General features: G+C 60.5%; 1 protein-coding gene across 2 annotated transcripts in view; it reads right to left on the reverse strand.

Moving 5' to 3' along the window:
* Positions 1-22,107, reverse strand: part of TAFA5 (TAFA chemokine like family member 5) — a 169,790-nt gene that overhangs the window by 50,109 nt on the left and 97,574 nt on the right. For both annotated transcript variants that reach the window (XM_081060717.1, XM_081060716.1), the window contains exon 2: positions 7,181-7,330. In XM_081060717.1, coding sequence (XP_080916843.1) covers positions 7,181-7,330 — 150 coding nt within the window. The remainder of the gene's footprint in view (positions 1-7,180; positions 7,331-22,107) is intronic.

The following is a 22,107-nucleotide window of genomic DNA, read 5'->3' on the forward strand; positions in this document are numbered from 1 at the left end:
GACATGCAACAGGACAGACACAGCACTAACAGACAGACAGACAGCAGGTCTGATCTCCCCCCGCACCATTCCCCGAATAGTGAATGTCACACGTGTCCCCACAAACCATCACAATGAGAACACACGCTGGGGTGCGTCCGCTCCCGGCTGCCTGGAGAGAATTTCCTCAGAGATGTTTCCAACATGTTCCTTCTCACACGAGCTGATTATTCTCAAAAGCTGATTAAAATGTATACGAGGGAAGGGACACTGTTAGCACAGCATGAACTGGTCACTTTAAATGATTGCCAGGAACCTGGACGGCATCGCAGATACAGGGGCAGTGGTGTCCCGTCCTCCCCTCTCGTCCCCACGAGCTCGGCAGGCTCACCGCTGGCTCCACCGGTCTCCAGGTGTCAGGACTCAGTGACAGAGGGTCTCCGGCCACCTGCCATAGCCCTGGCCGTGGGCTGCGTCCTGGAGACACTGGATGAATGAGGCCGACCCACCGGGTGGGGAGAGATGCCTGGGCAGGAGCTTGCTGCGAGGTTGGAGAGCCACACAGCGTGACGGGGTGGCCCCAGCTGGCCTGGCGGGAAAGGGCTCTCCGGCCAGCGGAGCCCCAGCTCCGTTTCTGACGCGTTCAGTGTAAGAATCTGACACTTCTCTCGTTCGGTTGATTCTCGAGTATTTGACTCTTTTTGAGGCAACTGTAAACGGCACTGCTTCCCTAAGGTCACCTGCCACCACTGCAGAGAACTGCAGTTGACTTTATCCATCGCTCTGGAGGTCCTGCAGCCCCGTCGCAGTCCTGTGTGTGGACTCCTTACGACGCTCTTTATGAAAGGCCACGCCACCTGCGGACAGTTGTGTGTCTTCCTCCCCAGTCAGGGGGACTTCTCTTTATTTTTCCTGCCCACCTGCCCCGCTCTGAGCTCCAGGACCACGCTGAGTGGCGGTGTGGAGAGCAGACGTCCTCGTCTTGTCCCTGATCTCAGGACAAAAGCATCCAGTCTTCCTCCCGTGCCTACGACGTCACCTTTCGGGGCTCCTCAGAGACCTTCGTCACGCTGAGCAGGTCCCTCTTCTCCTAGTTTGCTGAGTGTTTTTATCATGAAAGGGTGTTGGACGCTGTGCGCTGCTGATTCTACAGCCATTGAGGTTTCACGACGTGATTTTTGTCCCTTATTCTCATACGACATTCACTGGTTTTCGTGCGCTGAACATCCCTCGCCCCCTGAGAGAAACCCCGTTTGGTCGCGATGTGCAACCCTTGAATATGAGGCTGGATTTGTTTGCTGGAATTCGGCTGAGGATTTCTGCATCTACAGTCGTGAGGTCTGTGGTTTTCTCGTGATGTGTGTGCCTCACGCCTGTGCCGTCGCGGTGACACGAGCCTCAGCGTGAGGTAAGAAGTGTTTCTTCTTCTACGTTTTGGAAGACGGAGCAAGACCGGTCTTGATTCTTCTTTAAACTTGGTAGCCTGGGCTGTTCTCGCTGAGATGTTCTCAGGTCGCCAACTCAGTCTTTACTTGTCATAGGTCTGCTCAGACTTTCGTTTCTTCTCGGGTCAGTTTCTACGAATGTGTCCATTTCGTGTAAGTCACGTAATATGTGGTATGAGGGCACACAGGCGGTCACAGGATTCTTTTAACCCTTCGTATTCTGTAGGGGGCAGAGGAACCGTGAAGACGGCGGTCCTTCAGTCCTCAGCTACGGCTTCATCTCTCCCTGCCTCCCTGTCTCTCGTTCCCTCCTCCTCTCCCCATTCTCTCTCTCTCTCTCTCTCTCTCTCTCTCTCTCTCTCTCTCTTTGTCTGTCTCTCTAGTCTAGCTAGAGATGTGTTCATTTCCTTTACCTTTCAAAGAACTAACTTTTGGTTTAGTTGATTTTTATGGGTCTTCTAGCCTCTGTTTCACTTAATTCCTTGTTAAACTTTAATATTTTATTCCTTCTACTTGACTTGGGTTTAGCTGGCTCTTCTTTTCCTAGCGTCTCAAGGTGGGTCACCTTTGTTCTTAAGGTAATTCAGTTACAGGCAAGTTTATACACAACTTAATTTTTAATGACCGTGTTTAACGATCAGCTCATGAAATTTCTGAAAATTTAACCCACGACGCTCGCAACTTACTGCAGGCTGGCTCCAGCACACCTGAAAGCAGGCACAGCCGCCCAGGAAGTCACCGGCGCAGGAAGCCCGGCCGGCTGTGCCTCCTCACGCCCTTCTGCTGCCTCTGTGCCCACAGCTCAGAGAGCGCAGTGACCGGCTGGAGGCACACAGCTGCAGAGGGCACACACGCGTTTCTAAGTGCACACGCGTACACGCCCTGCTCTAAGTGCCGAAATGCAATACATTCGAGCTTTGCCCTCAAAAGAGTGAGGCCTGCTGCCCGCCCCTTCAGAGGCCTTTTCCTCTCCGCCAGTGGGGCCAGGTGCCTTGGCAATGTCGGGCTTTGGGAGCTTGAGTGGACATGAGGACCCATGTCCCCAGGCCCAGTGGGGGGGGGTCCATCCAAGGTCCTGCTGTGCCTGGCCCCCTCTCCAAGCAGCCTGTCCAGCGAGAATAAGCCACCATGGGCTCAGAGGCCCTGGGACGACACCTCACAGGTGAAAGGACGGGCAGTGGAGCAAGGGGACCTCCAGCTCCTCCAGCCAAGCCCCACATGGCTGATGTGGCCAGAGGACCAGGTGAGCCCACCTGTTGGCTCAGCTGTTTCAGACGGCTCCGCCTACCCTCCCCGCAGCTCCTGGACACGGCAGGACTCGCTGGGCACAGGTGGGACCCGACGTCTCCACATCCTCGCCAGCACTGTGTCGTCTGATGGGCAGACCCTCGCGACGCTGATGGGTGTGGCGTGATGGCCTTTTCCTAATGACAAAGGACATCTGGCACCTCCTCATGTGCTTACTGGCTATTCCCACGCTTGTCTCCTTTGGGGAAAGGTCTACACAGATCCTTTGTCCTTTTCTTATTTGTGTCATTTACCTTTTCATTGTCAAGTTATATGACTTCTTTATATATTCTAAATACAAGCCCCCATCAAAAGCATGATTTAGAGCATTTCTTCTCATTTCGTGGGCAGTCCTTTCACTTTCTTGATGCGCCCTTTGAAGTACAGAAGTTTTCAGTTTGAGGATGTCCCGTTTACCCGTTTATTTCTCTGTTGCTTGTACTTTTGGGGTCACCTCTAAGAACCCTTTGCCAAACCCAATCTCGTGAACATTTACCTGTTTTCTCCTGAGAGTTTTGTAGTTTCAGTCCTTAACATTTAGGTCTTTGATCCGCGCTAACTTAGGTTTCCTATAGAGTGTGAGGTAGGGGTCCGACTTCATTCTTTTGCACATGGCGTCCAGTTGTCCCAGTGCCATTTGTTGAAAACGGTCCTCTCCCCACGAACTGTTCTGACAGCCTCGTGACTGCACATGTGGGTGTGTTTCTGGGCTCTTAGATCCCTGCGTCCCCTTCTCAACGAGGACACACCTCCGGGCCCCTCCTGTACCCGTCCGGCTCTCTGCTTCCTTGCTGATGGGTGGGCACCGTCATCCCGAGTGTGGCAGCACCTGAGCACAGACCCACCAAACAGGTGCCCCTTCTGCAGCGCCTCAGGCCGCGTCTGGGATGCAACGCCTGTGTCTCACGTGTTGGTGGGAAAACGTCAGCGAGGAGAAAAGCGGTTCCCTCAGGCGGCTCAGCAGGTGTCAGCTTCCAAAGGGCCTCTGGACCTCGTAGGTCACTGCAGGGTGTGACGACGCCGTGATGCCATCTGTGGATGAAGACGGACTCGGCCCACGGACACCCCCGCCGAGCACCTGTGGGGCTTGTGGCCACGGCTTCCACTCCACACCCTGTGACCATTTAAACCCCCAGCTCCGCAGGAACGGGAGGCTAACCCCAACGTGCCAGCACGCGACACAGGGGTAGTCCCTGCTAAGGGATACAGGCACGGTCACCTACCAGGCAGGCAGGTCCCAGCAGGAGCCTCTGGTCAATTGCATCAGCCAGGGGGTCCTGGCAGGGTCTTCGGAGAGCCTGGCTGACCACGCACAACTTCCCGAGGCCTCTCTGGACCACGTGCCAGCCCAGCTCCTGTCCCCCAAGCCAGCTGCGGCCCTCACCAGGCCTCGGGGAGCTCGCCCACAGCCTGCCCTCCCCCGGGGCTCCCAGGGTCACCTGCCTGGCCCTGGGCCTCAGTCTGTCCTGCCTTCCACCCGGCTGAGCTGCTGCAGAAACAGCCCTTTCCTCTCCCAGCTGTCTGCACCTGGCTCCCAGGCACCATGCTACTTTCTCTACTTTGATTTATCTCAAAAGAGTTTCGTGGGAACTCAGCTGCTGGGCGGAAGAACCCCTATTTATACAGAAAGATGCTGGCTCAGCAAGAGGAGAGCCGACCGTGGATGGCTTTCTGTGGCCTGCTGGGCAGGGTCATAGCTGGGGACAGGGCCTCAGGCCTCACGGTGGCGTGTGGAGACACTGGGCAGTGTCTGCTGCGGGAAGAGGGCAAGAGGGAGCTCAGAGCTTCACACGGCAGCGGGTGTGGATGAGGCAGCCTTCGGCCAGCCCGCCGGACACTGTGGTGTCTGTGGCTGGGGCGGCCCTAGGGTGAGGAATTGTTCCTGGATCTTGGGAATCACGGAGCCCTGAAGAGATGACTGCAGCTTGTTTCACAACCTGTTCCCCGATGGGTCTCTAAGATGAAACAGCACCATGCTGCCACACACAGGCTGGGGACAGTTCACCCAAAACGCTTCAGGCTCAGGGACACGACCAGGAGGTCCCCTCCTCTTAGGAAGAGAAACTTCCTCTTCATCCCTCAATACCCTGCTGAAACGCTCCCTCCTGACGCAACTCTGCCAAGGTCTGGGCAGGAAGAGACAGCTGCGCTCGGGGTCCCACGGTGCCTGCGCCACGCTCTGGACCCCAGCCCCACGGCACTGCACGCCCTGGGTGCCTTACAACTCACTCTCCCCTATGCCTCTCCTCCACCCACGTGACTGACCAACAAGCGGTGGGTGAATGAATGAATAATAAGCCAATTACCAGACGGATAACCCGGCGCACATATGCGGGTATGCTCCTGCATTTCAGGCTCACGTTTACCACACAGAGGGGAGTCAGCATGAAGCACCCCGATTTACACCCTGCTCCCATCAGATCCCACCCCACCTGACATGACACAAGTTTTCTCTTTAGCAGACAAAATCCACACGCGAGGAAACTTATTATGCACACAGAGCAGGAAAACAGAAAAGCAAAAATTAAATTAGGTGGCAGCCTAGAAAATGCCCACTGTGCAAAAAATGCAAGCTAGCTAATTTGTATGGCCTCCCTTGAAAATGGCCAGGTTTTAATTTGCGTCTCTGGGACCCAGCTGCTGGGACACCAGCAGGCTCGTGGGGAGAGGGGTGAGGCCCCGGTTTCAGACGCGCAGACCCACATTCAATTAGTTGATCCACTGTGACCCCACATCTCCTGCAGGCTCCTGGAGCTAATGAGGACGAGGGAAGGCGGCTGCGAGCTCGGGGCCGTGCACACCTCCTTCCCTCCCATCTGGGGAAGAATCAACCCACGTCAGCTGTGGGCACAATCACCATCACTCGTGGGCCCATTCCAATCCCAGGGAGCCGGAGACGCAGGCGGGTGTGGCCAGAATTCATTCAGTCTCCTGGGAACCAGGACGGATGTCCCCCGTGGCCCGAATGTACCGGGGATTCAGCTTGGTGGGGTGGGGTTCTGGAGTCGCGAGCGGCGGTGTTTAATCACATGCCACTTATGGGCACCGACTGATACGAGTGACAGAAAGATTTTAATAAAGACAGACAACGTTTCCTTACAAACAAACCAGCTCCACAGTGGCTGCACCAATTTCGGAAGGAAAACAGACTTGAGGCTGAGCAGAGTACAGACAGGGAATTGTAACGTCACACCTGAGATTCATACGCCTTCGTCACCAGTGCTACCTCGATACACTGAGAACACCCCAAAACACCAGCCGCAGCAACCTGTCCCACATCCTCCACACACCCCGGCCCCCCAGGTGGCTTGGCCAGCCTCCTTCTCACACTCTCCTGAGTGGCCCCCAAGTCCACAACGAGCCCTTGAGGGCTGACAGCACACGCAGTGGCACCTGCCCAGGGGCCGTGGGGAAGTAAAGGCGGGGCTGGGGGGCCACCTGAGAGCCCTATGGGGCCCCAGAGTACTTCCGGTCACCCCAGGCTCTGCGAGTGAGGCCCCCACTGAGTGGACCTAGGCTTAGCCCCAAGTGCACAGGTCACGTCGGCCAGGAGTGGTGGTGGCCGGGCCTGCTCCCTCCGGCCAGAGCCCTAGGCCCCTCCCCCACTCTGTCCCTTTCCTGCTGGAGGCCCGTGGGGTGAAAGCTCCCAGCCTTGTCCCTGACAATCCCAGGACACGCTCATCAGTGACACTGGAGGGGTCCCTGAGCCCATCAGCCCCACCCCCAATGTGGCCCCAAGGCTCTGCTGATTCCTTCCGGGGGGCCTTTCTCGCTTTGGGGGCTGCACTGGGACCCACCCAGCTCCTGGGCAAGCTTCCCTGGTGATCTCAGTGTCCTCGCTCTCCACGCGGCCCCCTCACGTGTGCCAGCCTTGCTGAACGCCCAAGAACTCAAGGCACACATGCGGCCCCTCCACCGTGGACGCACCACTGTCCACGCCCCTGGCCGCTGCAAGGGCCTCCCTTCCTCCTGTTTCCAAAAGGAAGCCTGAAGGTACCGCCTCACACAGCGCCTCCCAGTGTTGACTCAGCCAGGACGCTGACGTGTGTCTCATCCACCGACATGCAGGAGTTCACCTGCACAGCCTTGGGGCCCGTGAGGGATGGGCCTGACGCCTGCCGGACCCCGACGGGGAGGAGCCCACCGCCTGGCTGGCAGCTGCACCAAAAACCCCATGTGATGGACTCAACGGGCGCACATCTCCAGGCCGTCTTGTAGATGGCACAGCTCTGCTCCCCTCTGTCCCCAGCCTCACCGAGGGGCCACAGCGTCCGGGCCAGTCAATCCCTGTGAGCACATGGGGGACCCCAACCCTGCCGCATGGGGCACCCTGGAGACCACACCCATAGGCACAGCCAACGCTGCCCATCGGAGCAACGGTGCTGGACGAGAGAGCGCTCTGGGGAGGCTGTGTCAGGTGACGCCCGGCTTGCCGCCCCGTGGCCTTCGCAGGGGCCCCAGGCTCTTACCGTCCACACAGGCGGGCCGGGCTCTCGTGGTGCCCGCGATCTGCCCCTTTCTGCATGCACAGCGAGCCGTCTGCCGGGCAATCGTCCTCCGAGGCTGGCTGCTGTCCCGGTCCAGTGTCACAATCTCACAGGTGCCAGCGGCCAGCTGACCTGCAAGAGAGGCACAGACGTGGGCTGAGTGGCCTGGCCCTGGAGAAAAGCCACCAGCCACCCAGCCCCACAGCTGGACGCCTGCCCAGTGCCCGCCCGCAGAGGGGCCCAGGGAGGCCGGACGCGGCCTTTTTCAACACCTCAAATGACGCCGTCAGAAACATGCCCTATAAAAGCCAGCACACCAGCTAAGGCCAGCGACCTCCACTTTTACGCAGCGTGGGGCTTGTGGCCCTTCCTGGGCAGACAGGAAATGAAAGGTGGCCTCATCTCAGTCATGGAGGAAATGAAGGGCCGAGTCACGGAGGAGGGGCGGTCAGCCGCCAGGCAATGTGATCGAGGGACCTGGGACTACACAAAGCACTCGACTGGAGTCCACGCGGGGCCCCGGAGCTCCGTGCCCAAGCTGGCGAGGGCACTGGACACCAGCACAGACCCTCTTACAGAGCTGAGAGTGGTGGGGACCCAGCTGTCACCTCCACACTGGGCCGTCCAGGTCTCCTCTCCCCTCCACAGGCCACTGCTCACACACACGCACAGAGATGCACACGGAGACACGCAGAGCTACACAGAAACACAGACGTGCACATTCCACACACCTGGCCAACAGGTTCATACAGGTGGGACCCACGCGTGACCACGCCAAGGCCAAGCAGCATGGTCACAGCTACACAGGCACACACACGGAGATGCAGACACACGGAGACGCTCACACAATACACACGTGTCCTGTGCAGACACACACGGAGACGCTCACACAATACACACGTGTCCTGTGCAGACACACGGAGACGCTCACACAATACACACGTGTCCTGTGCAGACACACACGGAGACGCTCACACATTGTACATGCATCCTATGCAGACACACGGAGATGCCCGTACATTGTACACGCGTCCTGTGCAGACACATGGAGACGCTCACACAATGCACACGCGTCCTGTGCAGACACACGGAGACGCTCACACATTGTACACGCATCCTATGCAGACACACGGAGATGCCCGTACATTGTACACGCGTCCTGTGCAGACACAGGGAGATGCTCACACAATGCACACGTGTCCTGTGCAGACACAGGGAGACGCTCACAGGGACCTGGACGTGCCCCTTACTCCTGCTGTGCCATGTGGACACTGCCCCGCTCCCCAATTTCGGCCGCCCCAGGACACAGGAGGGTGGGTGGCGAGGCCCCCGGCCTTGGTTTGGTTCTGGGCCCAGTGTGCACAGAGGTGGTACTTAGAGTTTGAAGGTGTCGGCTCCGCGAGGTTGGTTTCACAGGCCTCCTCATCCCCCATTTCTCCTACGTCCCAGGGCAGATGGGACCAGGATCCCAGCAGAGGGAGTGTCCTGTGTTCCTTAAGGTGTCATGGTCCCCACAAAACACGGCTTGGACCCCCCAGAGGTAAGCGCAGAATATTAACACCGACAGAGACAGCACCAGCGCTGGGCGCAAGGCGGGAAACGCGAAAACTGGCCGTGGCGCCCGGTGGGAGGCCGGAGCTCTTCCCCAGCCCGCTCCACGATCCCGGGGACCCCAGGCCGCCCACGGCTGGCCAGAGCCAGCAGCCCACACCTGGACGGCCGCCCACGGGGAGGCCCCACCGTGGGAGCAGAGCAGAGGCATTCCGCCCCGGGGGCTCACCGGACGGCGAGGGTGGGGAACGTGCTGCAGCCAGAACAGGAAGGAGGAGGTGACAGCAGAACAGAGGCAGGTACCGAGGAAACTGCACGCCCTGGGTCACCGCAGCCTTCTTCAGCCCTGGGTCCCCTTCCCTACCGCACATCACCTCAGGCCCCCTCCTCCAGGCAGCCCCCTGGGTCTTCCAGGCAGCTAACTGCACAGGGCTGCCTGGACCCTCTGTCACTTGTATTGCCCCCAGGTCCCCAGCCCAGCCAGCAGGATGAAGTGTGTGACTAGCGGCTCACTCTTCAGCTCGGCATGGCCCAGGCTGACCCTTGACCCTGGATGGGGGCGTCTGGGTGTGCCGGCAGTGGCTCCCATGTACCCGGCCCCGGTGACCCCCATACCCACCCGGGGCCTCTGGTGCCCCTCCCCCACTGAGCAGAACCCCGTCCCAAGGCCAGTGTCCCCGTGCCACCTCCCCTGAAGGCTTAGGCTGCAGATTCTGAGTCACACCAGCTAATTGCACACAGAGTCACATACTGTACTAAGAACAAGGCAAAAATAAATAAAGAGACACATAAATAAATAAGCAGACAAATGCAGCAGAGGGGAGAGTCTGGGACAGCGAGGCAGTGGTTTCCTGGTGACAGCGGTGCGTAGGGCCCCACACATGTGCTTGTGGGAGGTGACTGCAGCTGGCAGCCCCACAGGGCAGGTCGAAGGTGACGGGCCACGCTGACTTATGGGCGGGGAGCTGCGTGGGCTCCGCTGGCGGCTATTTTAAGCTCCGTGGGTGGACTCGGGGCTGCCCTGCCATTCCCGGTCCTCGCTGCCGCCCACCCTGACCACACTCCTTGGGCTGACGTCAGGGGACGGTGAAGGCCTGTCTCCTGGGGACCGGCTCACCCTCTCCGGGCACCTTGAGCCCTGCTCGCTAGCGAAGCCCCCAAGCAGCCCTGCGACCCCCACCTAAGGCACTGACTGGCCAGCGTTTCAGGTCCAGCACAGGGCACCCCCTGAGCCTGGACCCCGTGTGGACGTGGATGGCCAGGCAGGGCCACCGCCGGGGCACTGAGAAGGTTCCACGTCCAGCGAGCCCCTCTCCCAGGCCGGCCCGCAGCTGCCAGCCTCACTCCATCCCCCCAGCCACCAGGATTCTGCACCACGCCCCGTGGGTAAGACAGGACAAGGCCCCCAACGGCCCCCAAATGTCCCTGCACTGCGTCCACACTGAGACGCGACCGAGAGCAGCTGCCTCTGACAGTGTGTCAGCGTCCCGGGGCTGCAGGACCCGCACTGGGGGTGGGGGGCAAACCACAGCACTTCATCTTCCCGCGTTCCGGAGGATGGAAACCGAGGGACACGCAGGGCGCGCTCTGAGGCCCAGGGGAGGGTCCTTCCTGCCTCCGCTGGCCTCCAGTCATGGCGTTTCCTGGCTGTGGCCGCAGCAGTGCCACCTCTGCCACCGTAACCGCCTGTCCCTGTCCCACTCTCTCGTCTCCTAAGATCACAGGTCACACTCGACTAGCAGCCACCGAGTGACCTCGCCTAACCTCATCACATCTACAAAGACCCCCTTTCCAAGTAAGGTCCCATTCATAGCTAGGGGTTAGGACCTGAACCTACCATTTTGGGAACAACATTCAATCAATGAAAGGAGAAAGAGCAGCCTCGGAGAATATGGAAAGCCCGACTTGGAACGAGCCCGCAGGTCCGATCTGTGGGGCACATGCCCGCACAGCTCCGTGCTCCGGAGATGACATGTCTCAGTTTATTACTTTATTACCAGCTGACACGATGTCCAGGCTTCAGCCAAAGCACCCAGGCCAGCCCCCTGCACCCTCCCCACCCTCACTCCCACGGCTGCCCTGGCCGCCCCTCTCCCAGGCGCCCACCCTTATTTTTCACCCTCTCAATTCCTTGTGTTGGGGGGTTTTCGGCAGACTCTGACTGCTCACCCCTCTGCCCCCACGCCTTCACCCCAGCTGGCTTCACGTCCTGCTCACCCTGCCCTGTGACCGTCGACCTAGGCTGGGCAGGGCTGGGGACGCTGTCCCTGCTTTCTGGGGGAGCCACCAGATAACGCTCCGAGCCCACTCCGTGCCTGGGGCTCCAGCGTGCTGTCCTTGGAGCCAGGCGTCCAGCACCCGGGACCACAGTGCTCGCAAACAGCAGGTCTCCTGGCGCCAAGGGGCAGACCCAGGACGCTCGGAGCACATGTCCAAGGTGAAAGGCACGCGGGTGGGGGGGGGGCAGCAGATCAGCAGACGGGCCCGAAACAGAGGCACCGAGAAACCCGAGGCCCCCAGGGGGCTAGGAAGAGGCAGCACACTGTGACACTCAGTGGCCGGTCACAAGGCTGAAGACGGGATCAGGTACCACATGGGTCACCCCAAACTGTGTGGACACTCAGTGTCAAGAAGAGGAATCAGTGGGGTCTCGGGCCTCCAGGCCTCCAGCTGACCTGTCCACTCGAGGGCCAGGCGCTGCAGTGGGCGCTACGCCCACCCTGCAGAACTAATCCCTGGCAACCGTCTGCTGCTGACCTCACCAGGGACACGGCGAAGCTGTCACTCGAGCTGCCCCACCCCGTCTGTCAAACCTGCCCCACGGCACCGAGCTCCCCTCCGCCTCATGGAACCTGTGGCATCTTAGTCCACTGTGTCCAAGTCCTGAGCCACGGGGGAGGGCCAGCGGCTGGCGCTGTGCACAGTGGGCCACGCTGGCCACTTCAGACTCACAGCCGAGGCCCAGAAGATCACCCACGATGCCCGCTCCAGGAAGGTGCTCACGCCGCTCAGACATCACTGTTCCACTCATATTTCTAGGCTGTTGTAAAGAACTTATAGCCTCACACCTCAGCTCCCCTGCCCTCAGGGGCCAGTGGCTGGCATGCTGGCAGTGCCCAGACCCAGAGCCCACGGCGTGGGGCTCAACTGCAGGTCTGGCCCTGTCCGCCCAGAATGGAGGCCAATGGGCCTCACAGCTGCCCAGGCCTAGACCCCCGGGCACCGCCCTCCCAGGCCTGCCACCCTCCCTTCACCCCCCACTCCTGAAGCTGAGGGCAGCAGGGCGGGCCCGGCTTGGTCCCAACAGGGCTGCCTGCCACTCCCAAAGCAGAGGGCACATGAGATGGCACCGCAGGTTAGAGCCGTGAGCACACAGCCACAGGGGCTCAGCCAGGGCTCTCCGTGGAGCTGAGCTGGGGCACAGCCCCAGGAGGAGGGAGGGGCGGGGATGGGTTTAGCTCACCCCCCACACGAGGTTTGACAATTAAGTTCGTGAACTTGCCCCCATGTGCTTACGCTGGCAGCACTGAGCAAGCAGCTCGGAAGGTCTCATAACCTTGGTCTATCAGTGTCTCACAGCCGTGTTCGTGTCGACGTGTGGCGGGGTCTTGCTGAGTGGCCTTCATTATTGTTGTTGTGTGTTTTTGTGTGCCTTTGCGAGACTGTCTGAGCCTTAACTAGAGCAATGAACAAACATTACATTTCTTGTTAAACTTGGCAAGAGTGGAAGGGAAATCAGGGACGTGTTAGTCCAAGTTTATGGGGATGATGCCATGAAGAAAACGGCAGTGTGCAAACGGATTAAACGTTTTTCTGAGGGGAGAGAACGCGTCACTGATGAAGAGAGGTCAGGGCGGCCAGTAACGAGCGGAACTGACAAAACATCATAAAAATTCATTGAATTGTGTGTCAAAATCATCAGCTGACTGTGAGAAGCCTAGCAGACCAAGTAAACATTAATAGAGAAACAGGAAAATCTTAACTGAAAATCCTGGCATGAGAAAGCTGTGTGCAAAAATGGTCCCGAAGGAGTTCACCGGTGAACAAAAGCAAAGGAGAGTGAAGTTTGCCAAGACCTTTTGGAGAAGCAAGACGATGTTTAGGGCCGTGTTATCACTGGTGATGAAACATGGCTGTACCAATACGACCTGACACAAAGTGTCCGAGTGCGCAATGGAAGTCAGCCAGTTCTCCATGACCAAAAAGTTCTGTCAGTCCAAATCAAGTCAAAACGATGTTGCTAAACTTTTTTGATGTCAGAGGGATTATTCATTTGTACCAAATGAACAGTGAACCAACTTTACTATTTGGAAGTGCCAAAAAGGCTGCATGAAAAGAAGAAAATGACCTGAACTTTTCGCCAACAATTCACGGCTCTTGCATCACGACAGTGCACCAGCTCACACGGCACTGTCTGAGAGGGAGTTTTTAGTCAGGAAACAAATAACTGTGTTGGAACACCCTCCCTACTCACCTGATCTGGCCCCCAATGGCTTCCTTCTTTACCCAAAGATAAAGGAAATATTGAAAGGAAGATATTGTGATGACACTCAGGACACCAAGGGTAATACGACGACAGCTCTGATGGCCATTCCAGAAGAAGAGTTCCAAAAAGGCTTTGAAGGGTGGACTAGGCGCTGGCGTCGGTGCAGAGCTTCGCAAGGGGAGGACTTGGAAGGTGACTGTAGTGACATTCAGCAACGGGGCGTGTAGCACTTTTTCTAGGATGAGTTCATGAACTTAATCGTTAAAATTAATGTCAGACTCGTATACATGCAGAAACACAGCTCACAGAGAGCCCTGTGTGGAGGGGTGCGGGACAGACCAGGGCTGGGTGGGGAGGTGGCTTGATCTGCAGGCGAGAAGGCAGGACCCTCTGGGGTCAGAGATGAATGGCCCAGGGTGCCCAGCCCCCTGACGCCAGAGACGGTAGCAGCCCCGTGCTGGCCCTCCCCCTGCCCGACCAGAGCTCCACCATCTCCCCATTTTCCAGAAGACAAATCACAGGCTCAGGGAGGAGCACCCACTGTGGCCATGGGCTGGGAGGGGGCACAGCCAGGGCTGGACCAGGTCTGGGCAGCTCCAGGCTGAGGCAGGAGGTGGGGGTAGCACAGGGCCCCTCCCACTGTCTGGACACTCACAGGACGGAGGCTGGGCCCCTAGTCGGGGTTCTCTCGGTCACCCGGGGGCCCTGGGTAAATGAAAAGGGGCAGCCTCCAGGGCGCCACTGGGCTGGGCGAGACCTGGGGGCCATGCCAAGCCCTTCATACCCCCTACACGCCAGAGCCACTATTAGCCCTGTTTGCACAGGTTTGACAGAACCAGCTCTCGGGTCATGACCTGGGACACAGGCCCCTGCAGGCTCTGGGCGGGAGGCCCCGGGAGCTGAGTGTGGACGGACCAGTGCTGCTTGCTCAGTGAGCCATGTTTTGTCATTTTGCTTATTCTCTGAGTCAGACCAGGGAAGTCAGGCTGCAAGGCAGTACATCAGCCCCTTGAAACGCCCAAACAAGGGCTGTTAGCACCCAGTCTGAGCCCAGGTCACCGTGACAGTGTCCTTAAGGCCAGCTCCTCAGGAGCGGGGTGGTGGATGGGAAGCCATGTCTGCACCGGACGTGGGTGTCAGGCGGGCCCAGCCCCAGACCACGGGCTCCAGACGGGGTGCAGCAGAGGACAAGATGGTATGTAGGGATCACAGGGGCCAGGGCTGTTTGGATTCGAAGGAAAACAAGGGGTCCCTGAGCAGGCCAGCAGGGCCTGAGGCTGGCACAGGGCAGTCGAGCTGACCACGGCCTGGTGCAGCCCAGCACACGGCACGACTTGGGAGCGGGGGTCGAGGCAGGCCCCCATCAGGAGAGAAGGGGCCCTGTGGGCCCCGCCTGGAGCTCAGACGTGGGCTTCCTGGGACAGGCGCTTCCAGCCCAGCCTGCGTCCCATGTGGAGCTGGGCCAGGATGGGTCTCAGCGTGCAGTGCCCCCCGAGCTCTGGGCCTGAGGGCGGTGGGCACCCAGATGAGAAGGCAGGGCCATGGAAACCCACATGGTACTGGGAGGGAGGGCACGGAGGGGAGGCCGTGTGCTGGAGAAACTTATGGAGGAAGGGACGCCTGGGGCTCGGGTCAGCTCTCCCAGCCGGGCCCGTGGCAGCTCACCTGTCCCCAAGCGCCCGTGTGTCTGGTGGGCAGGGCTGCAGCCTAAGGAGAAGCCTGGCGGTCTGGGGTGCACACCGTGTCTGCACACGCCTCTGGCAGCGTGGACAGGGACCTGCTCGGAATGTTCTGGGCCTCGGTGGTGCCTCTGGGAGACGCGCTGCTGTGGTTATGGGGACAGATTCCAGTCACAGCTCACAGAGGGCTTGTCACTTCAGTGTCAGAAACAAACCACACACCTGTCCTCTCTGCCCCAGAACAAGCTGCTCTCTGGAGCTGAGGACACCCGAGAATAAGGACGGGTGGGCTTCGCCCTGGGAGAGACGGGGGGAGCCCCGTGCCTATGAACCCCGGTGTCACTACCCACTAAGCACTCAAACTGTGAAATCAAAGGACAGCATTTTAAAAAGTCAACTCTCCAGCATAGTTCACGTGCAGAAAGGGTGTCACAGTCACAAACCGGAAAACATAGAGCACTGGCTGGAAAGGGGGATGTGGACAGCTCCCTGCTGGGGGTGGGTCCCCTTCAGGACACAGGTGCCCTGGCACTGCCCGTGGTGCCGACAGGCACGCTCTCACCATTCAGCAGGATGTCACTCCACCCCCTCTCCCCAGATGGTCACCCTCATGACGCATGTCCCCAGATCTGTGCTGGGCTCACTTTCAAAGTGCTGCACCAGGAGAAAATATGTGCAAATCCAGAGGAAAGTATTTAACAAAATCACTAATAGTAATAGGGTGGCACTGCTTGGAGGATGAGGATGGGGCACCCAGACAGCGGGGGCAGGAGGCGAGTCTGCTCGCCCTCCCCGGCACACCTCAGTGCGACTGGGACGTCTCATCAGAAACTCAAGTAAAGCGGCGCGGGAGCAAGCTGTGCTCGCGGAGCCTGGCAAGGCCACACCGAGTCACGGAGGTGGGGCACCCAGACTCTCAGCACCAGTTCTGAGATTCCTGTTATTACGGTTTTATTATGGGCAGGACTCACCAGCCAATTTGTCCTGAGGCCAAGAAACCAGGTGAGAAGGCAGGAAGGGGCTGGGAGGGGGCTGCTCCCAACTTGAAGACTTCAGAGCCAGGGGCAGGGGACCCACGTCCCAGGACCCACGCTGTCCTTCCCCATGACCCCCGGGCACCCCAGCCTCCCCCAGCACAGGCCTCCACAGCCCTCGCAGGCGGTCCAGCCGGCCCGAGAGAAGACACGCGGCAGAGCTCCCCAGTCTGCTCAAAATCACACCCACACACCCACATGCAGTGAGCTTCCCCTCCCCTCCCAGCTGGTCACAGGGCACCCAGGTGACAACTGGTGACGCCCAGTCAGGGGCATGAACGCTGTGCCCCTGCCTGCCAGAGCCACACTGACACGGGGCGTCCTGACCCAGTTTTCAGGGACCAGCAAACCCCTTCCTGACACCCGTGGGCTCCAGCCTGCACCCACATACTGCTGTCCCCAAGCTGCAGGCTCAGGGCCCCTCCACCTGCAGCCCAGGCACAGTGGGGTGCCAGGCCCGACTCTCGGAGGAGGTGCTGGGGAGCAGAGCCCTGGCCTCCCTCACCCGCACCCCGCCTCTCCTGCCACAAAAGGTGTCACTCCTGAGTCCCAACTCTGTACATCGTCCCCTCGACACTGTGCACACACAAGTGACCGATGTTTCGTTTTATCCGCAGCCACACAGACGTTTACGATGAGGATTAAAACTCACAGGAAGAAAATACCCTTTAAGATCAGATGAAGTATTAATCTCAGTATTTGCGCTACATTGAAATTGAGTTTGCAATTAAACCCTAACAGCAAATCCTGTACCTCGGGGTGACTTCAAGGGAGCCAATTACGTACGTGGCAGGTGACCAAGTCCAATTCGCGTGGACCAGTGGTACCAGCCAAGGATTATCTCTGCACGACAGTGTGTGACACGAGATAAAGAAATAAAGCACAATCGGGACCTCAGGGGAGCCCCCCTCCCCCAGGCCCCATGCGGGTGACGCCAGGCGCAGGCTCTGCAGCTCAGGCCTCCGGGGGTGGCCTGGCCTCCCGGCTGTGGGGCCGCCCTGAGCTTTCCGCAGGCCCAGCCGCGCACTGGCGGAAAGGACCTGCAGGCCCCGGGAGGGGAAGGCCACACCAGGGGTCGTGGTCAGAGGCCAGCGTGGGTGGCCCTGCGGCTGCTGGGAGGCACCTGTTCAGGACAGAAGTGTGTGCTGGCCGCTGCCACTGGCCACCCAGGAGCAGGGGACACACTGGTGGAAACAACGGGCAGGGCTGCCCCACTCCTGAGCCCTCGAGCCAGCCGCAGCCCCCCTTCCCCGCAGACATCACCCTGGCCACCCACAGCCCTGGCCTGCATGCTCCAAACGCACAGCTCCCTGGGCCTGTGTTTGGGTCAGTGCCGCTCCTCGGGGCCGGAGGCAGCAGGCCTGCGCTCGGGCACACCCCAGATCAAGAGATGCCCCGACATCGCGGAGACAGGATCAGGGGGCCACGGCCACGGGCGCTTGGCCCTTAAGCCCCCTGGCCCCTCCCAACCCACAGCCGACCTTCCCAGGGCATCAGAAGTGAGACTGGAAGGCTCGGATATGGAGCAAAACGGGGGCAGGCGGCAGGTTTCCCTCGGGAGTCACAGGGTCCAGCGGCTGAGCTGCCCGCTCTGCCTGTGACGTCCCAGTTCTGGCACAGACACCAGTGGTCCTGGACAAACCGAGCAGTTGGTGTCACCGCCATCCTGCACTGGTTTTGCTTCACAGGGGACGTGTCAGGCAGGACAAGGGCCGCGGGGGTGCTGACCTTGGGACGAGCAGACAGGTCACCTTTGCACAGACGGCTGATGGTGCCACGGCTCAGGGACGCCTCTCCTGCCTCCTCCCACCGTGAAGATGAGCCTTTGGCCCCCTGCTCTGTGTCGCAGCCCCACGTCCCCTGCTGCCCCACTAACAAACTGTGGAATAGAATCACGGCAAAGGCAGGAAACCTCCCAGGACCTGGCGGACCCCGTCCCAGCCTGCCAGTGCCGTGACCGCCCTCAGTGTCCCCCACTGTGCTGCCACTCCATCTGGCTCTCGTCCTCTGCCCACACCTGGAAGCCAGAAAAACTGGGACAAGAGGGCAGATGCAGCTTCTGGAACCTCCTGTGCACTCACCACAGATACGAGCAGCACTGCCACTAACTGGCCTGTCCCTTGGCCACCTGTCAGTTTGAAAACGTGGGGACAGCCCCAGGAAAACAGGCTCTTCCAGGCTGTGCAGGCTGGGTCCTCAGAGCCAGGCTTGGTCATCTGGCTCAGAGCAGGTAGAGGGGACAGCGGCCACAGCAGTGAAGGGGGCCTCCCAGGGCCCCCCAGGACCGGACCGAGAGCAATGCATCTCCAGCTAAGTCCCCGGGGGGCTCCACAGAGAACCTCTAACCAAAGTCAGTGCCGTGTCACCCCTGCCCATGCCCCTTCCTCCTGCCAGGCCCAGGCGCCGGGGCCACACGGAGAAGGGGTGCGACCCTGCCCCTGCTGGCACGGGAACTGGGGTGCTCTGAGCAAGGGGGAGCCACCAGGCAGCTGTCGGGTCCAGGCCTCACCCCCTCCTCACTGCCACTGAGGTCAAACCTGCCCAGGGCAGGGCAATGCACACAGCCAGGACACGTCCTTGAGACGGGAGACTTCAGAGCCATCTGCCACCTGGCTTGGGTCACAGCTTCACGATGGAAACAAAAACTGATTGGGGCCAGTTAAACACCCTCTGTGGCCAACACCTGGAGAAGCAGCTGTTTCTGGAAGGTTGTGGGCCCCCGTGCTCCAGGAAGGGGAAGGTCATTTGAGGCAGCCGAGGCCAGCCTTGCAGAGAGGCAGGGCGGTTTGAGGTCAGGCATGTGACCGTCGGGTCTGTGCTTGGTCCTGGAGAAGACCCTGTGGGGTCACCAGGTGGGTGGGCACCAGGGCCCTGCGGGGTTTATGGTCAGGGCCACGCCAGGCCGCCAGGACCCTGACTGTGACGTCACCTAGGCCCAGCTCTGCCTGCAGCCGCAGGGACACCACGCTGAGCCATGTCCTCTCTGCAGTGAGAACAAGAGGGAGAAGTAGTGGCCTGGTCCTCCTTCGGCCACCTCGTCTGTAAAATGAGCCAGTGGGACAAAACCAGGCCACCACCGTCCAGAACAGATGCCATGAGGGCTCAGGGGTAACGAGACAGTGGGGAGACGGGGGTGGGGCTTACATCAGCACGTCCCTCCAACCGTACGGCCGACGTCCCATGGCTAGAAGGGGCCGGAGGACACAGAGCAAGCCTGACCACCTGGAAAAGGATGTTACAGACATGCCCTCCCCCCAGGAGGCAGGCAGACAGCCTGAGATGTGGGTCCCATACCAGAGGGAGAGCTGACCACAGGGAGGAGACCAGGTGACACCCACAAACACAGGGGCTGGAGCAACACCCTGAGGAGACAGAGGAAGGGGCCAGGAGCCAAACAATGCACAGGATTCTGGAAGCTGAAGAGGCCAGAGTCTCCCGGAGCCTCCAGAAGGAGCCAGCCCCGCCACACCTGGATGGCAGCTCCCGTTTGGATGTGGGGCCTACAGCCTGGAAGAGAGTAAATGTGTGTTGTTTTAACCCCCTGGGCGGACAGTCACCTGTGACAGCAGCCACAGCAAACACGCCCCGGCCAGTAGCTGTGCCTCCATCATAAGACCCAATGGGGGACGGGGGGGTCAGCTAGGACACCCAGGATGAAGGACTGACGCTGGGGGTCCCACCATCGCCCACGGCCGCAAGTGGGCAGCCCAGGGAGGCGGCATCCAAACTCCGGGTGCCAGCCGCCAGCCAGGGGCCTCTGCCGGCTCCCCAAGTCCTCTCCACGTGACAGCGGGAAAGAGGCCAGAGTGAGAAGAACCTGGTCCCTGCCGGAGCCCAGGCCTTCTGCTGTGCGGTGAACGCCCGAGGCCGGTCTGGGTAAAGAGGCCTCAGGGGCTGTGATGTCAAGTGCTGCGACTATACAGCCAGGGCACCTGGGCGCATTCAGAGAGCTGCCACGCAGGGGGCACGGGACAGCGAGCAGACCCCGCAGCCAACACGGCCGCCCAGCTCTGGGTTTTGCTGGGGCCCCATCAGAGGAACAGGGAGCCGTCCTGTCCTCTGGGGTCCTGGAGAGCTCCCTCCCCATGGAGCACGGCCTCCCAGGCCTCTCCTGCTGGAAGTGCAGGGAGGGTGTGTGAGCAGCCCTGCCCATGAGGAGGCCATGTGCCGCACCCGGGCCGGCTTCAGCTCCTGCCGGGGGAGCCTGAAGCTGCGTGCTTGCCCCCGGCCTGGCCTGCAGAGGAGGCAGGACCCCAGAGGTTGCAGAAGGCTCCCAGGCCGACCTGGTCCCCAGCAGCTGGGCTCACCATGACCTTAGGAAGTGGCTGAGACTCCCAGAGCTCCCGACTGGACCTGTCACCTGGCCCAGCAGCTCCTCCCTCTGGGGGGATGCGGACAGGGTGCCTGCAGCCAGACCCTCCCCGGAACTTTCTGAAGGCGAGCTCAGGAATCCGCTTCGTATAACTAAATGCAGCGCAGACCTAGCTGGAGAGGCCCCACGGCTCCCTGGGACCCCAGCCCCTGCCCAGGAGCAGCCCGATTCCCTGCTGAGAGGCTCAGCACAGCCCCCAGCCACTGCCCTGCTGAACCCCGATTACCAGCAAGGGGGGGACTTGGGGGCTCCTTCCGGGCTGGTCCTGGGGCCCGGCTGCCTGGTTTCAGGTGGAAAAAGAAAGGCACCGCGTGTCCCGCCCATCAGACCTCACGCTGCTTCCTGGGGGCGGGGGCGTGGGGCTCGCACCGCCCTGCTCCCTGGCTAACCTGCGGGCGTCACGGAGGGACAGACAGCAGAGGAGACAGGACACTTACTGTCCTCCTCGGGGCAGCGCAGGTGTCTGTCCCTTAGGAAGGCCCCACCACTGTCCGGCGGGCGCCCAGTTACCCATTAACGAGGTCTGGGCCGCGGCGCCAGGGCCCAGGAGCTGGACAGTAACGCTGTTTACACAGCCTCGCAATCACGCCGCCACGCTGCACCTTACGGGCTTGCAAAGTCCTGAGAGGGGGCAATACAAGGCCTAGCTTGTATTTACAGGCCGCGGACCAGAGGCCAGAGACGCAGGAAAACCAGGCAGCTCCCGCCTGGGGCCAGGGCATTCTTAGATCTTGTCCCTGCCCCATGTGGCGCCCTGGCTGGTCAGAGGCAGGCCGCAGACAGCAGTGAGCAGACACAAGAGCCTCTCGGCTGGGGGGCCTCACGCCCTGCTGCCAGCTGAGCCCCTCAGAAAGCCTGGGATTTGCTACCTCAACAGCAAAGGGACGCCCTTGTCATGGTCGCCCTGGTTGTGCCCTGGTCCCCAACACAGTCCAGTTAGTGCCAGGCCTGGGGCCCTCACCCCACGCTGGGTCTGGCTGCTCCCGGCCCCACTCCCTGCTCGTCCGGCAGGGCGCCCTGGGGGTCCCCAGGCCCCTGGAATCCAAAGGAGCCATCAGGGTCATGGCAGGTGATTCCTGGACACAGTGGGGACGTGGGGTCACCATCAGAGAGTGGGGGCCCTGGCCATTCCCTGCCTGTGTGGGGGCAGCTGCCCAGAACACCTGGGCACTCCTGGCCTGTTCTCACACCTGTTACCCAGTGTCACCCTTAGCAGTGGCTCCCCCTGATGACGAAGTGTCCCTGCTGGGTGACGAATGGTGTACCCGTCTGAGCCATGAGGTCCCGGAAGGGCTGTGCGTCCTCCCTCAGGTGACTGTGACCCAGGCCCCCGCTCCCCACCAGGCACTACACACCCGGGGTCATTCTCGGGGGGGGGCGTCCTGTGCACCACAGGGTGCCCTGTCCAGCTTGCTGCTGCCTTCCTCCAGGCTGTGAAGACCACGGACATCCCTGGACCCCTGGGCCAGGGCCTGCCAACCCGGCAGTGTCACCAAACCCGGGACCCCTGCTTCTAAAAACAGGTTCCCACTTTGCCTGAAGTACATTCATTTGTCTGTCCGACCATCACTGGACGCTTGGGAGGCAGGGACGCAACGGCTTTGTTGGGGGTTGGGCAGAAGAGCCAGGACCCAGGGGAGACTGGCACTCCCGGGAGGGGGTGGGGCAGGCGGGTGGGGCTCCACGCTGTGTGCCAGGGCGAGGAGAGGCGGCTGGGCTGTCCAGGCTCCGTGCGTCCTTTCTGAGCTGGGGAGGGCGGCCCTGCGGGCCCACAGGTCATCTGTGCT

This window comes from Rhinolophus hipposideros, assembly GCF_964194185.1.
Source record: "Rhinolophus hipposideros genome assembly, chromosome: 9".
Lineage (NCBI taxonomy): Eukaryota > Metazoa > Chordata > Mammalia > Chiroptera > Rhinolophidae > Rhinolophus > Rhinolophus hipposideros.